Below are 15,705 nucleotides of genomic sequence, written 5' to 3'. Positions count from 1 at the left end.
TCAGTACAAACAATCAGTACAAAAGTATACACAGGAGCTTCAAAGCCCTGAGAACCAAGGACTTGACTTGTGGCCAGAACTTGGCCTGAACTCATGTCAAGAGCCTGACTTCAGTGAGGACCTGACATTCTGAACCTGAAAATCGATGGACAGCTTGGCTCACAAATGCCTGGAGGATGGGGGTGACCCCTTTGCTGGCCCATAAAATTGGACCCGCTGTCCCAAAGTTTACCATACTTCATTGACTGACTAAGGTGGGTTCCTTGTAGCCTTGCTGCAAATTTGGTGACTATCTCTCCAAAAATGCCCCCATAGAAGCTTGGAATGAGTGAAATGCTATGTGATAGTTTTTTTCCACAAGAGTTTTGTTTCACTGCTCCCTGTTGGAAAAAATAAAAGTCTTTGGGTGTGTGAGGGGGGAGATAACAATTTTTGCCCAGCCTTCATATCTCAAGTATTGTAGTTTGAGAGACTGCCACTGCATTGACAGTACTGTGTGAAGTTCCTGGGTGGGATCCAGCCCAAGAAACAGACTGCAGTAACTGCTTGAGCTAAGTCAAGCTTATTGCATCCCTGCTTGCATTTCCCCTTGTGCAAGATCTTGTGCATTCAGTTTCTGGGCACTATAATTAAATAAGAATGTGCTAGATGTTGAACAAGATCTTGGGCAAGCAGAACTGTGCTAAGTCTATCTGTTTCTGCTTGTGCATCACTGGACTTCTCAAAAAGCATATCATTAAGCTAGCACTAATACATAAGGACCACAAAAAATAATTATGGCCTACCTGAGCAGAAAAAATAGAAAGTTATACATAGGCTTAAATAGCTACTGCAGTTCAGGCTTAACTTGACCTACCCATTTCCTAAAAAGGGGAATTACTTTGATAGGCAGGTGGGGAACAGAGGAAGAACAGGTAAACAGAGCTGCAACAAGAGGAGGGGGTGGCCAATGTGGGATGGAATAGGATTTTCCCCTTCCTTTTGAATCCTTGCAGGTGATCATCTTGTCAGAACTAAAGCTGGTAGTCCAAAACACCTGGATGCAGATCATCTTGATACTTCTTGTGTTGTTTGTGGTCCTCTTTCTCAGTGCTCAGCATATTAGAAAGGGGAAAGATCTGTCCATGGTTATAGAGAGTATCTAGCTGGCTATGGTTAACAATAGAATTCTGGACTAGATGAGCCCTAGATCTGATCCTTCTGTTGGTTGTTATGACTTGCATGTATCTGGCCACTTGAAGGTAAAAAGGAATCATTAGGCATTCCTTCTACAGCTCAAGTACTCTGCATGTTGTATCTTTTTTGTTGGAGGCTTTCTAAATATTGTCACCCTGAGACAGAAAACACTGTAATTCACTTAAGTTGAAGATGTAATTTTATATAGAATTTTATGTAGCCATTTTGGGGTAAGAACTCTGCTAATGAAATTGGTCCCCATGCCAGGTCTTCATATGCACAGCATCCTCTGCCTGTGTAGAACAATGTAGATATTCCAAGGCAGTTTTGGAGTCATTGCAGTCTGTTGTAAACATAGATTCCTTTCTAGCACAGCACACTTAGACAAGACAAGGTGGAAAGAATATCAGACAAGCAAGTCTTTATTTCACTCTGAGATACAAACCTAGAATCTGAAATGCAAGGGGAAGTATGAGTATGAAACATTGCAACCCAGTAGCACAATCCGATCAGTGGTGCCCTTGGTTGCTGCCTAATCATGCAACTGGAGGCGCTAGGGAGAAATAAAGGGAAATCATACATTTCCTGCCCTAAAGAGAAGAGTTTGATGTGCTGAGATCTGGGTCAGGAAAAGGAGAAAACTGGTCTGGGATGGGAATTTGTGGGACAGAGAAAAATGTCCAGAACTATAACCAACTATGGCCGTGTTGGCGAACCTATGGCACGTGTGCCACTTCCGGCACGCGTAGCCCTCTTTGCCGGCACGCGTGGGTGAGCTCCAAAAGGCCTCCTGGGTCATCTGTGCCCCTCCCTCTCTCAGCTGAGTTCCCCCCCCCCACCGTGCGTGCGGCGGCAGGTCAGCTTCCTGCATCGCACGCACGCGGCTGGCTTCTTCCTCTTCCCCCCCTCTTGCCCCGCAACAGCTGATAGGCGGCGGGGAGGCCAGCAGCAACGAGGCGGGGCCTCCTCCTCTAGGCTCCAGCAGCAGCTCCTCCTCACCGCCTTCCTCCTCCTTGTCCCCCTCAGGCGGCTCCCAGCAGTCCAGCTCCAGGCTGCCGCCGCCATCGTCCTCCTCCTCAGGCGCCTCTCCCCCTGCCGTTTTCGCCTGCCTCCTCCTCCTCCTCCGGGCGCTTGCGGAGGACCAGGCGGCCCCTCAACAGCCACGCGTCCGCCGGAGAAAGGCCTGCCATCTCCCGCCATCCTCCCCCTCTCTCCCGTTCACGCTCGTCCCTGACTCCTGTGGTAAGCTTGTGGGGTAGCCGGAGCCACCCTCGAGTCCTCCGGCTTGGGCGTGGCTGCGTGGCCTCTGCCTTCTCCCTCCCCGCCCCCTAAGGTCACCCGCAGGCTGGCGGGGTCACAAGTGTTGGCGCACTCGCCCTCGCTCTCGCCGCCCCCTCCTCCCCTGCCCCCGACAGCAAGTGCCCAATACTGCCGCGCCGGGGCCCAACGTCTCCGCCGTCCCGCGCTGTCACCTCGCTGCCTCCCCAGAGCTGCCAGTAAGGGGGGGGGGAGAACTTCGGGTGTGCATTCCTTACATCCTTTCTTCCCCAGTTCCTTCCTTCTCTTTCCTTTTCCTTTTCCTTTTCCAGTTCCTTCCTACCTTCCTTCCTCTTTCTTTCTTTCTTTCTTTCTTTCTTTCTTTCTTTCTTTCTTTCTTTCTCTCTCTCTCTTTCTCTCTCTTTCTCTCTCTTTCTCTCTCTTTCTCTTTCTTTCTCTTTCTCTCTTTCTTTCTCTTTCTCTCTCTCTTTCTCTCTTTCTCTCTTTCTCTGTCCCTCCCCCCTTTCTTCCTTCCTTCCCCAGTTCCTTCATTCTCTTTCCTCTCCCAGTTCCTTCCTTTCTCCATCCCTCCCCCTTCCCCTACTAGGGCTGCCAACCTCCAGGTGGTGGCTGGAGACCTGGCAACCCTAGCAATAATGTCCAGTATTCAGGTTAAATTGCTGTATTGGCACTTGGCGATAAATAAGTGGGTTTTGGGTTGCAGTTTGGGCACTCGGTCTCTAAAAGGTTCGCCATCACTGAACTATGGAGTTGGGGATCCAGGCAGAGAACAAAAGTACAGAAGTAGGAGGAAGCGGTTTTGTGATTAAGCAAGGGTGGGTGAAAGTACAGAAAGTAAACCAACTGCAAAGTTGGGGAAAGAGGCTTGTATGGAGAACCAGTTACAAAGCTGGAAGTCTCCAGCTGCTCTGTTTATATGATCTGAAGTAGCTAAACTTCAATGCAAAATCTGATATTGGCACTATTCCATGCGGAGTTTAGTATATATGGTGGGATTGGATCAAGAGAGGTTATTTGTTACTACTGATGTGTTTGAATTTTGGGTGAGTAAAGGGCAGGTGAAACTGGAAGTTCAAATATAGGCATGCTATGTGAAAGGTCAAGGTTCAGGCAGGATGGTTGAGTTACCAGGTTCATTTGCATTTATTTTTTTGTATCCCACTTTTATCCTCAGTTCGGACTCAAGGCAGCTTTTAAAATATCATTTTCCCCTCCTCCATTTTCCCACCACAACCGTCCTTTGATGTAGCCCAGGCTGAAAGTTTGTGATGGGTCCAAGGTCACGAAGTAAGCTTCCATGGCAGAAGTGGGGATTCAGACCTGGGTCCGCTGCTCTATCCACTACAGCACACTGGTGCAATGCACTGTTCTATAACACAGAAATAGTAGAAACCCCTTCAAAACTACACCTAAGTAGCAGGCAGGCTCAGGCTGGTTCAACAAAGGCTCAGCAGTAGCTTAATGCCATTCCCCATGTTTGGGATTGTGTTGCTGGGGCAGACTATATTGTGAAGAGGGATTTGGAACTTCAGATTATCGGCCTACAAACTTGAGACAATTACTCCTACCTGTGGGTATGAGGGTGCCCTTTTCTACTTTTGTTACAATAGGGTAAAATCTGACACTTATTTTGTGAAAGGGTGGGTTCAAGTGACCAGAAACCCTGTGAAAGCTGCTTCCTTTTCCCCTATAGCAGTGGTGGCGAACCTATGGCACGGGTGCCAGAGGTGGCACTCAGAGCCCTCGCTGAGGGCACGCGAGCCGTCGCCCCAGCACAGTTTGCCTGAGTTCATTTCCCTGGCTGAGGAGGCTGGGGACCAGCGGTGCCTTCCCGGCTCCTCCGGGAAGCGCCGGGCTCCTTCCCAGTGCCTTCTCCGCAGTCGCCGGCTGCGCGCTCCGGAAGTGAAGACAACAATGAGCCTTCTGCCGAGAACTGGAAGAGGTGGAGCTGGGATGGGGCTGGACCGGGAGTGGGACGCCTGGGCGGCCGTCTGCAGCAGGCTGGTTGGTGACTGCAGCGTAGGGGGTTGGCGGTGAGGGCCGAACGGGGGCCCGCCTGGCGTTTGTGCTGGAGCCAAGCCCTTTGCTTAGCTCGGGTTTCCACTCTGCTCGTTCATGCAACCGAAGGTGCCTCTGAGCGCATGCAGAGGGCTGGCCCCACCATCAGCCCCCCTGCATAACAGTCTTATTTAATTTGTATGAACAGTTGGGAAAAGAGCCAAACAGAAGGGGTGGGGGCTATGCTCCAGCTGCTTTACTTCCCCCGCTTGGCCACCCATGCAGGGTTGCCAACCTCCAGGTAGTGGAGGAGAAAATAGACACCACTGTACTAGTATCAAATGATAAGAAATTCAGTACAGGAGCGAAGAATACTTATAAGTGCAAACAAATATTTATATGCTACCATGTCTAATACAATACGCACTTCATAAATATACAAAGAGAACCATTCATACAGTTGTATCACACATACACAAAACCATCTCTAGGATGTTAGTGAATAGAAACAGTTCAATAAAGAGGTGCAGTTTCTCTCAAGATATGCTCAACAATCTTCTGTATTCATCCCATGCAGGTAAGTAAGCAGAGGTGATAAATATTAATTCAGGAGGAATAACTTCATGGAGGATACGGCCGTTTCAAATTCTTGGCAATTTGAATTCTTCATCAGTCCTTCAAGCATTTCCCTCTTATATTGCACTTCTTGTTAATAAATTACAAAGTGCTGGATACAGATCAATTCCCACGAAGGGTAACATTCACTGCACCTCTTTATTGAACTGTTTCTATTCACTACCATCCTAGAGATGGTTTTGTGTATGTGTGATACAACTGTATGAATGGTTCTCTTTGTATATTTATGAAGTGCGTATTGTATTAGACACGGTAGCATATAAATATTTGTTTGCACTTATAAGTATTCTTCGCTCCTGTACTGAACCTCCAGGTAGTAGCAAGAGATCTGCTATTTCAGTTCACCTAGAGAAAATGGCCGTTTTGGCAATTGGACTCTATGGCATTGAAGTCCCTCGCCAAACCCCACCATCCTCAGGCTCCGCCCCAAAAACCTCCCGCAGGTAGCAAAGAGGGACCTGGCAACCCCATGTGGACTTCTAGCTGTGTTGGCACTTTGCGATAAATAAGTGCGTTTTGGGTTGCAGTTTGGGCACTCGGTCTCTAAAGGTTCGCCATCACTGCCCTATAGCCTCCTTTAGTAGTAGCCATCTGTAGGATCCAACATGTAAGTAAGATCAGCATTAGCTACCTCTCCACTTCCCTACATTTCTAAGCAGCTGCAGTGGGATAACAGTTCTGTGTTAACTGTGTGGGCAAAGGGTGCAGGTGACTTAACGCTTGTTACAGTCACCTTGTGGTAAGCATTAAGCAACTATCAGTGTACATTGACTGAATGCCCAGGGAGGGAAAGCAGGCATGAGCATGCTGGTCATGCCTGCTTCCACACAATTGTTTAGTCATCTGTAGTGTGAGACTGTGAGGAGGAAATGGCTGCATGAAGCTCCCTTCCCGGGATCAGTGACATTTGGAAAGCAGCTGTTCACAGGGTGGGGACATACTCATGGCTGCTTCCTCTGTGCAGTTGCACTCTGCAGATGACCAGGCAATCATGTGGGGAGGGGGCAGGGACAGCACACCCATACCTGCTCTCCCTGTGTGTTGGGCATAGCTCAAAACAACTAAAAAATACTGTTGTTTTTTTCCAGGGGATAAAGAGTTTTAGGGCTCTAAACAAACTCTAAGTGAACAAGATGGGATTGGTACGATCAGATGCAGACTTCTTCAAACCTAACAGTTTATGTGCTGAAACTAAAAAAAAAAAATGTTTGTGAAACACAAAGCATCATTGCAATGTTTTATAACATAGAAATAGTAGAAGGCCCTTCAAAATTGACCTCTGTGTACCTTAAAACAGTTTTTCAAACATTTTGGCAAAAGGCTGTTGTTGGAAGTGTATATGTTTTTCCTTTTTATATTTCAGAAGAACTCACTTGTGCTCTTCTGCATTATAGATACTGACGTTGATGGACCAAGGGTCTGATCAGTATAAGGCAACTTCATGTGTTCATGATCTCAAAGTTCCCTTGGCAAGCAGTGTGCCAAAACTCACACTATTCAACTTAGCTTACATCACATGTTAATTAACAAATAAATATAAGTAAAAACTTGCTTCTCCATTAACACATATTTTGCATGTATTCTCCCTTTGAGAATACTGAATGAAAATATTTGAAGAAAGAGCCTGCTGAATTTTATTATGCTGTCTCTAAAGTACAGCAAGTAACATGATTTGTTAGCTTTTAGTATTAGGATTAATTACATTTCTGTTAAATTAGTGGCTGATTGACGGAGCCTGACTTCAGTTATAAAAGGAAACCCCTACATACCACTAGTCTTTGCCAGACAGTGTCACTCCCCGAGATTTTTTTTTAAAAAATTACCTTTCCCAGAACTGGAAGAGGTGCAACTAGAAGGTATAATTTCTTATGAGTTAATCTATTAAATTACGTTAACTATCAAGCCACCTGAGGATTCTATTTTAATTTCAACTGATAAGCTTCCAGCAGATTCTTTAAAGACTTAAAAAATCTGTAAAACCTACCACCCTCAAAGTTATGTTATTAAATCCAGTGAGGCCTGTGGAAGAAATGAATCAAGAGATCATATTTGATGTAGTTTTGAAAGCTCTCTCTTTAAAGTGATAGTTATCCATAATGCTATTATAACAAGCTAGCACTAACCTGGAAAAGCATTCAAATAGAAGAAGGTTTGAAGAACAGCTGAAGAAGTTTTATTTCACTGTCAAGAAACTAAACTCCATCAGACTGGGGGCGGGGGGGAGAAATTATTGAAGGCTACGTCTGATTATTTATAAGTGGATAACTAATTAATGGTTTCATAAATCGAAGTATTTGAACAGATTCTTAAATATTATCTTCTCAGCTTTGTAAGCAAACTAAGCATTTAGCATGTTCAATTTGTAAAGCTGGAACATCTGATTTAATATAGTTGATGAATAGTATAAAGATTAAGCTAAAATGTAAATACAGGGTTTGTGATTTTAATACACATTGCCTTCCAAAGAACAAAACAATTGAGTTGTATAGAATATATATAGGTACAGGTCTATAACACCACTGTGAAACCTACACAATCTCTTCCAATAACTTGCAAGAGAAGGGGTTAGTTCTCCTTGTAGCTCTCACTGAATGCCTCTGCATTCATAGTAGCATTCACATTAGCAATAGAGCATCCACACAGAAGTGTTTCCTGCATGTTTCTTGCCTCAGCCTTCCGGAGCTGCTCCCAGTTAACACAGGGCTTTCCCTGTGTTAGGAAAGTATTGTAATGTAACCATATATTGCAAAAGCGCATTAGTTCCCATCATCCATTAAAAAAAAGTATCTAGCTCTTTTGATTTTGGAGCTCTAAAGAGAAAATGTGCAACTAGTACTAGTGCAACTAGTACTTTTGGGAACTAGTATATTGTAGCAATGGTGTGTTACAGTGCTATGGTGATATATGGTATTTTCTCAAATGCAAGACTAAGTTTTTTCCTTCCAGGTATGCCATCAAAGAAAAAAAAAAGGGGGTCATCCTACATTAGTATACTAGTTACAGTTATGTCCAGTAATTATTTTGTGTGTGTCCTTTGCATTTATAGGGTGGGTTGACTTGTATTCAGGGTCATCTTCCTTTCAAATAAATACATCATTAACTTGATGACTTCCCCTCTCATATTTGTTCTCCACTGCAACTTGTAGTTAATTTTGAACTTTTTGAAAAAATAACTGGTGCTCAGATTAGTGTTAGGTAGCCAAGCACACCTGTGTTGAAATACCTCTTAACAGACATGGAACCATTAAGTTGCTGTCTGTCAAAAAGTAACAAGATAGGGGTTTCTTCATGGTTGGAAGGTTTCCAAGTACACTGAATAAAAAGTTAAAAGCCCTTTCCCATTCCCAAGTAGCCTGACATGCACTGAATGTGCTCTGACCTACAGGAGTGATAAAGAGTTGAGGTTAGTTGAGAATCAGTTTAAAGAAGATGCTGATAAACTGGGCCAGTAGGCCTGCTTGGGTTTCTGACATTTATTGTATCGTGGAGAGAAAAACTGAAGTTTGGGGATTCCATAGTATTTCCTCCCTTTCCCCAAGTCCAGGACGCAATAAACTAAGAACTGATTGGAATTGGATGAAACATGATTTGCACAATCCTAATATATCCAGTCCCAAAGACTCTAAGCTGCAGACAGGGCAGATGTACCTTCCATACAGTGTGGGAAATGGAAAGCAAAAAAAATATGGGTCCTTGAGGTAAAGAAGACTTAATGACAACTAGCTTGTTTACTTGAATACTGAACCAAGCTGATAAGTCATTAAGAGGGAAACCTAATATCTTAATATTGGTATCTTGTATAAACTAAAGCTGAAGGTTCTAGAAGCAATCAGGTACTGTTTAAATCATGTTATTCATGCCATCAATTAAATTTGAGATTTAAAATGTTTTATTTGTATTTCTAGGATGCAGAAGTCTCTGTTTTCGAAGTAAACATCCGTTTTGTTGGTGGGCTGCTTTCAGCATACTATCTTTCTGGAGAAGAGGTAGGATTGTCATTTGAAAGATACAATTCTAGAGTTACAAGTTTAAGTTCAAAGTTCTGCTCAAATGACAGGATATAGTTCAGTAACATCATCTTGACCAATCAGAGGAATATCTGATCCCCTGGGATTAGTTATAATTGGGTATATGTCTCTTTCTTAAAAGGTCACCTATAACTGAGCATCTGGGTACTGAAAGAAAGATGTCTGTGATTCATGTGTAGCTCTGACTGTGTCATCTACCTGGAAAGGCTTAAATAGAAATCTGTAACCCAACTCTTAAACCACCAGGATTCAAAACACAACTACAGATTCAGTGGGTATAGAATAATTGTCCACTCTCACTAAAGACAATTCAGACATCTTGCCAGCTGCATTCTAAAATGATATAGTTCTCTTGAGTGAAGGATACTATTGAACACTTGAATCGGCTAACATAGGATTACCCTGACCTGGATGGCCCAGGCTTACCTGATCTCATCAGATCTCAGAAGTTAAGCAGGGTTGGCCCTACTTAGTACTTGGATGGGAGATAACCGAGGAAGGCCAGGGTTGCTATGCAGAGGCAGGCCGTTGCAAGCCACCTCGGTTTGTCTCTTGCTTTGAAAACCATACAGAGTCTCCATAACTCAGCTGTGACTTGATGGCATTTTCCTCCACCATGACCATCATTGGATTTCTGTGAGAAGGGTGGTAAGTGTGTTTCGTTCTGCTGCAGCAGCACTGTGTAACATTAGCCCTGACAGAGCTGGGAGAGCAGACTGTGGGGTTACACGTTTCATTCCTACAGTACTTGCCTGAAAACTCTCCCACTTCCTTATGTTTTGCCATTATACCTGGCTAACATCATTTATGGTTAACACAAATCTGGGAGCACTTCTCACCTAGGCCTCTAAATTTGTCTTAAATCCTACCTACCTACATATGCATGTATGTATATTATTATATACATGGTTAAACAACAAACTATGGTAAAAAGGAAGGGAGAAATTTGCAGATAAGTGCTTCAGAACTCTTAACTCTGATTTACACCTGCATGAGCTGCAAATGTTGTAAAATAATTTCTAAAACTTGTGTGTTTATTAAGGTTTGTCACCTCAATTAATGTTAAATCCTTTTTTGCAGTAAGTTCTTTCAAATAATCTGTGGATTCCAGTATATCAAATATGTGAAAATGATACATTATATATACGCCCTAAATACACAGTGGGTTCTAAAGAGTGAAAGTAAGCTACTGAAGTACATATGTGAGCTGCGTCCCCTCCCATATCCTTCTGGTAGGGTTGGAACTACCCAAAGCCTGTGGGATATATCCAACCATCTGCAGACTTTACAGAGTTGGACTCTCCTACTCCTCCCTCTCACTGCAATTCTAAGAGATTTTATTCCTGGAGATCAGCAAGCTCTCAGAACAGCATTGGGGATCTGCAGTGGGACAGCGGAATTGAGAGAAATTGCTGCTCACTCTTCCACAGACAAGTGCCCTTGATCTTCAGGACTGCTCAGTTGGATACAGGCCATTTTGTCTAAAAATGTTACTTTGTCATACCGTTAAGAAGCTATTCTTATAACGTGCTGAGCAGTTCAGTTGTCTTGCCTAAAATGCTCAGTACTAAGTCTGAATTTACACTGAAATTTCTTTGCATCCTACGCTCCCCTAACAGCAAATTAAAGGAACTGTTATAGTGGTAATGAACTTGTACAGCAGTGACTGCCATGCTTGCAGAGTGCCTGACAATAATTCCTTTACAGCCCACCAGCCATAGTGCTGCTTCTAGTAACATCCACACTTTGGCTTTGCAGCCATCTATCAGCAAGTGGCAGTGCCTTGATAACATCCAGCAACCCATTCTTTATCTTTGTCTCCCGTCCCCCAACCCAGAGCACTGGCTTGTGGTCTGAAAGATATCTCAATAGCTTGGCTTGTGCCTGCAGCCAGAGGTTTGCATCCCCAGTAGACTGTTTCTGTTCGCAAAGATTCAAGTCGCTGTTTTCTGGCTTCATGAACATCACCATGGTACTTAGCCTCAAAGCTCAGAAACTCAACCCTATAGAAAAACTGACTTCTGGGGCTGCGCTTAAAGAGGTAAAGTCCCCAAAATCAGGGGCTTTCCCTGCATTTAGAGCAGATTAACTTGGGGGAATTTGTGAATGTATATCTCCCTTTTAAAATATTTAATAGAAGCTGCAAGAAAATTGCTATGTAGAGATATTACACACACACACCCCAGTGTTACTTTCCCAATTCCATCTGGACTTTTAAAATTAAACGACAATTTTTGCTTGTAGATGTCAGGTCTCAGCAACACGTTGCATTCCTGGTAATAAAGACTTCTCTCCAGACAGTGCAGCGAGTTAAAAGTTTTATTTCAGAAAGTCAGCGAGTTCAGCAGATCATAGAAACTTAAGGCTAGAATACAGGCATGGGGAAGCATCAGTGCATATATAGGGTAAATAGAATGGGGCTGATTAGGTTTCGAAGACAAAGAAACAATGCAGAAATTAACTACCAGTAAAGACTTAAGGCAACGCATATAGGAAATAAATGCGTGCGTTAACTGGCTGATCTTCCAGCATTGTTTTGCAGGACCCGGTATCAGATCAGCGATTACTTGGGCGGGTCTCCATTGAGGTGCAGATCTAGGGCAGGAGACCAGGTGCAAACGGGGAGGAATGGAGTGCACAAAAAACTCCATTTTGTCTGTCGGGGGAACCATCTTGTTTCATATCCCGGGCAGACAGAAAGCCTATCTGACAGTAGAGTAACTTGATTTAAATGAAATTTGAACTTAAAAATAATATATGCTGCTATATTATGGCTATGTTATGTTGTCTTTGAAGACAACAGTTTGTTCATTGTGAACACAGGTTTCAGGCAGCCAAAGAGATGATTATATACGTGGACATAACTGGATAGCTAGACAGAAATCAAATAGGTTAAATAATTGGAAGCAGAAGTTGGAGAAGCTCAATTCTGTTTTCTAAAACAAGGCCAGGAGTTGATTGTGGTACAGACCATGAACTCTTAATATCGAAAATTAGAATAAAGCTGAAGAAAAACATTCATGGCGCCAAAATACAATCTAAACAACGTTCCTGAAGAGTTTAAAAACTATGTAAAGAACAGATTTGCACTACTAAGTTCAAGTGAACATGAACCAGAAGAATTATGGGTTGAAATCAGAGATATTATCAAGGAAGAATGTGCAGAGACTATTCCTGTAGCCAAAAGAAATTAAAAGCTTCAATGGGTGGCTGATGAAACTTTTAAAATTGCTAAAGATACATGAGAAGCAAAAGTAAAAGGTGACAAATAGAATCAGAAGTCTAAATGCAGTGTTCCAGGGACTGGTGCGTAGAGACAAAGAGAACTATTATAAATGAGTGCAAAGAAACAGAAGAGAAGAACAAAAAAGGAAGAATAAGGGATCTGTTCCACAAGAGCCAAGAAATCGAAAGGAAATTTAAGGCATGGTTAGGCATGCTGAAAAGATGGGAACAATACACTGAAGAACTGTAAACAAGAGATGAAGGGATGACAGATTCCCTCCAAGAAGAAGATTTTGAAGAAGAACCTACAGTTTTAGAAAGTGAAGCAAAAGCTGCACTCACAGCTATTGGAGAAACAAATCACTAGGAGTAGACGGGATATCAGTAGAGCTAATCCAAGCCACAGAAATGAACTCCATCAAAATCTTTAAAAGATTTGCCAACAAATATGGAAAACAAATGGCCCACAGACTGGAAATGGTCACTTTACATTCCAATTTTAAAAAATGAGTCGTCGAAGATTGCAGCAACTATTGGGCATTAATTTCTCACACAAATAAAATGATGCTCAAGATCTTACAACAAAGATTGTTACCATATATGGAACGAGAAATTCCAGATGTTAGTGCTGGATTCAGAAAACGAAGAGGCCCTGGAAATCTTATTGCAAATTTATGTTGGTTTCTGGAGCATACAAGAGTATTTCAGAAGAAATTTAATAGATTACAGCAAAGCTTTTGACTCTGTGGATCATGAAAAGTTATGGCTGGTTTTAGAAATGGGTGTGCCACAATATCTGATTGTTTTGATGTACAACCTATACTCTGGAAAAGAGGCTACTTTTAGGACAGAATATGGAGAAACAGAATGGTTTCCAGTGGCAAAAGGGTCAGGCAAGGATGTATTTTTATCTCCTAATCTATATGCAGATCACATCATAAGGAAAACTGGATTAGATTTAGATGAAGATGGAGTGAAAATTGGTGGGAGGACAATTAACAGTTTGAAATATGCTGATGACACCACGTTACTGGCAGAAAACAGTGAAGACTTGAAATAACCCCTGATGAAGGTTACAGCAGAAAGTGCTAAAGCAGGATTACAGCTGAACATCAAGAAGACAAAAAGTGATTACTACTGGGGAATTATACAATTTAAAGGTTGACAATGGAGAAATTGAAACTTTTAAACGTTTTCTCTTCCTTGGTTCAATCATCAACCAAAAGGGAGACTGCAACTAAGAAATCAGAAGGAGATTAAGATTGGGAAGGGCAGCCATGAAGGAGCTATTCAAATTCAAATTTATTAATACGGTCGACTGACCAATCACATGCCAACACATCAAAAATTCCAGACTCAATAGTTTTGCACCACAGAATCACAGATTGCCCGTACATATAAAGGTATAAGATCAATAAAAGCAGCCCCTGGATAAAATTATCATCTTAAAATTGATAAAATAGTGAAATAGTCTAGCAATCATTTTCTAATAAAGTTCTGCGTATTTTAATAGCAACAGAGCAGAACTTGGCAGTTTGGAGCGTAAGCTGAGGGTCTTCTCCTAATAGGAGCTTCTTTGCCGAAAGCTCAACTGACTCTTCAGGGAATTTACCCAAGTATGGGAGAAATAAGCTTTGAACTAACTTCGTGGTAGAATGGGCAATTTATCAGTGCATGTTCGATGGTCAGTGTCCCTGGTTCCACAAGGACATAACCTCTCTGATCAAGGGATCTTCTGATATTTCACTCTAAAACAGCCAATGGTAGGGCCTGGCATCTGACAAGGGTGAAGGCCTTCCTATAATTAATAGACTCAAGATGATAAAAATAAGGTGCAGGTGAGACTAAGTATCTAGATTTATCAGGTACTAGGGAAAATGGTGATTTTCCAAGGTCTGCCTAGCGTTCAGTGTCTTCTACCCTTTGCTTCAAGAGACTTGATGCTTGGTCTATGCCCATGGCTAACAGGGTAGGTGGAGAAAGGCCCAGGCAGACCATTTTATTAAGGACTGTCTTTAGCCATGTTGACTGGAACTTATCCTGTAGAAGCAGGGGTAGCAGTCCTTGAGGAATAAGATTTAATTTAAGCCAAAGAGTAATGGAAGCAGTACAAACCCTTGCCTCACCAATCCTGCCTCCAGTCTAGCAGTAGCATTTGATACGCAACAAGGTAAATGGAGGGCTGCTCTCAAGAATTTAGATTGAACCCGCTCCAGTGGGACAAAAGTAGATGAAGGTGGCCAAAGTAAGGTCCCATATGTCAGCCATGGAGCTAGAAAAGATCCTTAAGTGACACTGGCAACCAAGATCAAGGTAATTCATACTATAATGTTCACCAATAGTATGTTTTTGGTGTGAAAGTTGGACAATGAAGAAAGCTGACAGGAAGAAAGTAGATTCCTTTGAAATGTGATGTTGGAGCAGAGTTTTATGGATACCGTGGACTGCCAAAAAGACAAATAAGTGGGTGCTAGATCAAATCAAGCCTGGACTCTCCTTAGAAGCTAAAATGACCAAACTGAGGCTATTATATTTTGGTTACAATATGAGAAGACAAGACTCATTGGAAAAGACAATAATGCTGGGGAAAGTAGGTCGACCCAACATGAGATGGATTGACTCACTCAAGGAAGCCATGGCCCTCAGTTTGCAACACCTGAGCATGGCTGTTAATGATAGGACATTTTTGAGATCATTAATTCATAGGGTCGCCACGTGTTGAAAGCAACTTGATGGCACATAATACACAAGCACATATTGCTTGGTGCCAGTGGCAGACAAGTGACCCTTTGGGTGGCAGAAAGTGTCATCAAGTCACAGCTGACTTGTGGCACCCCGTAGGAATTTCATGGAATTTCCCTGTTTTATGCTCTGCAATTGGCTCAATGCTATTAATTATAAATATTGATAACTCTTCCTACTTAACAACATGAACATTTACCTTCTGTCTCTTGGAGAGCAGTGATCTGACCAGTTAACTACTACTAGCCCTTGCTTCTGGTTGCTATTTATTATGCTGTAATGAAAGGCAAGACAAAAGAAAAAGTGAAGATTTTAATTATTTCTCAGATAGTCAAGATTTCTGTTGAGTATCCTCTGACCTTGTATTAAGGCCCTATTCTTTTTAAATCAATAGCAATCAATCAACAACCAATTAGTATGTAACTTTATTCAGGAAACATTAAAATAACAAATGGAAATTTTGATGGAATGTATTTTGAATGGAAAATCATTTTGCTTAGATTTATTAGAGGGTTTCTGCAGGAGGAAAGAGTGTGCATTTCTCACCTTCTCCCTCCTGCAGCAGCCCCAAAATGGTTGCCATGAGCTGCAGTAGAAGGAAGGATTTCTGCCTGTGGACCAC

At 42.5% G+C, this 15,705-nt stretch overlaps 1 protein-coding gene across 1 annotated transcript in view; it reads left to right on the top strand.

Moving 5' to 3' along the window:
• Nucleotides 1-15,705, top strand: part of MAN1A1 (mannosidase alpha class 1A member 1) — a 72,458-nt gene that overhangs the window by 22,771 nt on the left and 33,982 nt on the right. The window contains exon 4 of the mRNA XM_056856951.1: nt 8,994-9,074. Within this exon, the coding sequence (XP_056712929.1) occupies nt 8,994-9,074 (81 nt within the window). The remainder of the gene's footprint in view (nt 1-8,993; nt 9,075-15,705) is intronic.

Source organism: Euleptes europaea, chromosome 10 (assembly GCF_029931775.1).
Source record: "Euleptes europaea isolate rEulEur1 chromosome 10, rEulEur1.hap1, whole genome shotgun sequence".
NCBI lineage: Eukaryota > Metazoa > Chordata > Lepidosauria > Squamata > Sphaerodactylidae > Euleptes > Euleptes europaea.
Note: the sequence above shows the minus strand (reverse complement) of the source record. Positions and strands in the feature narration are given on the sequence as shown.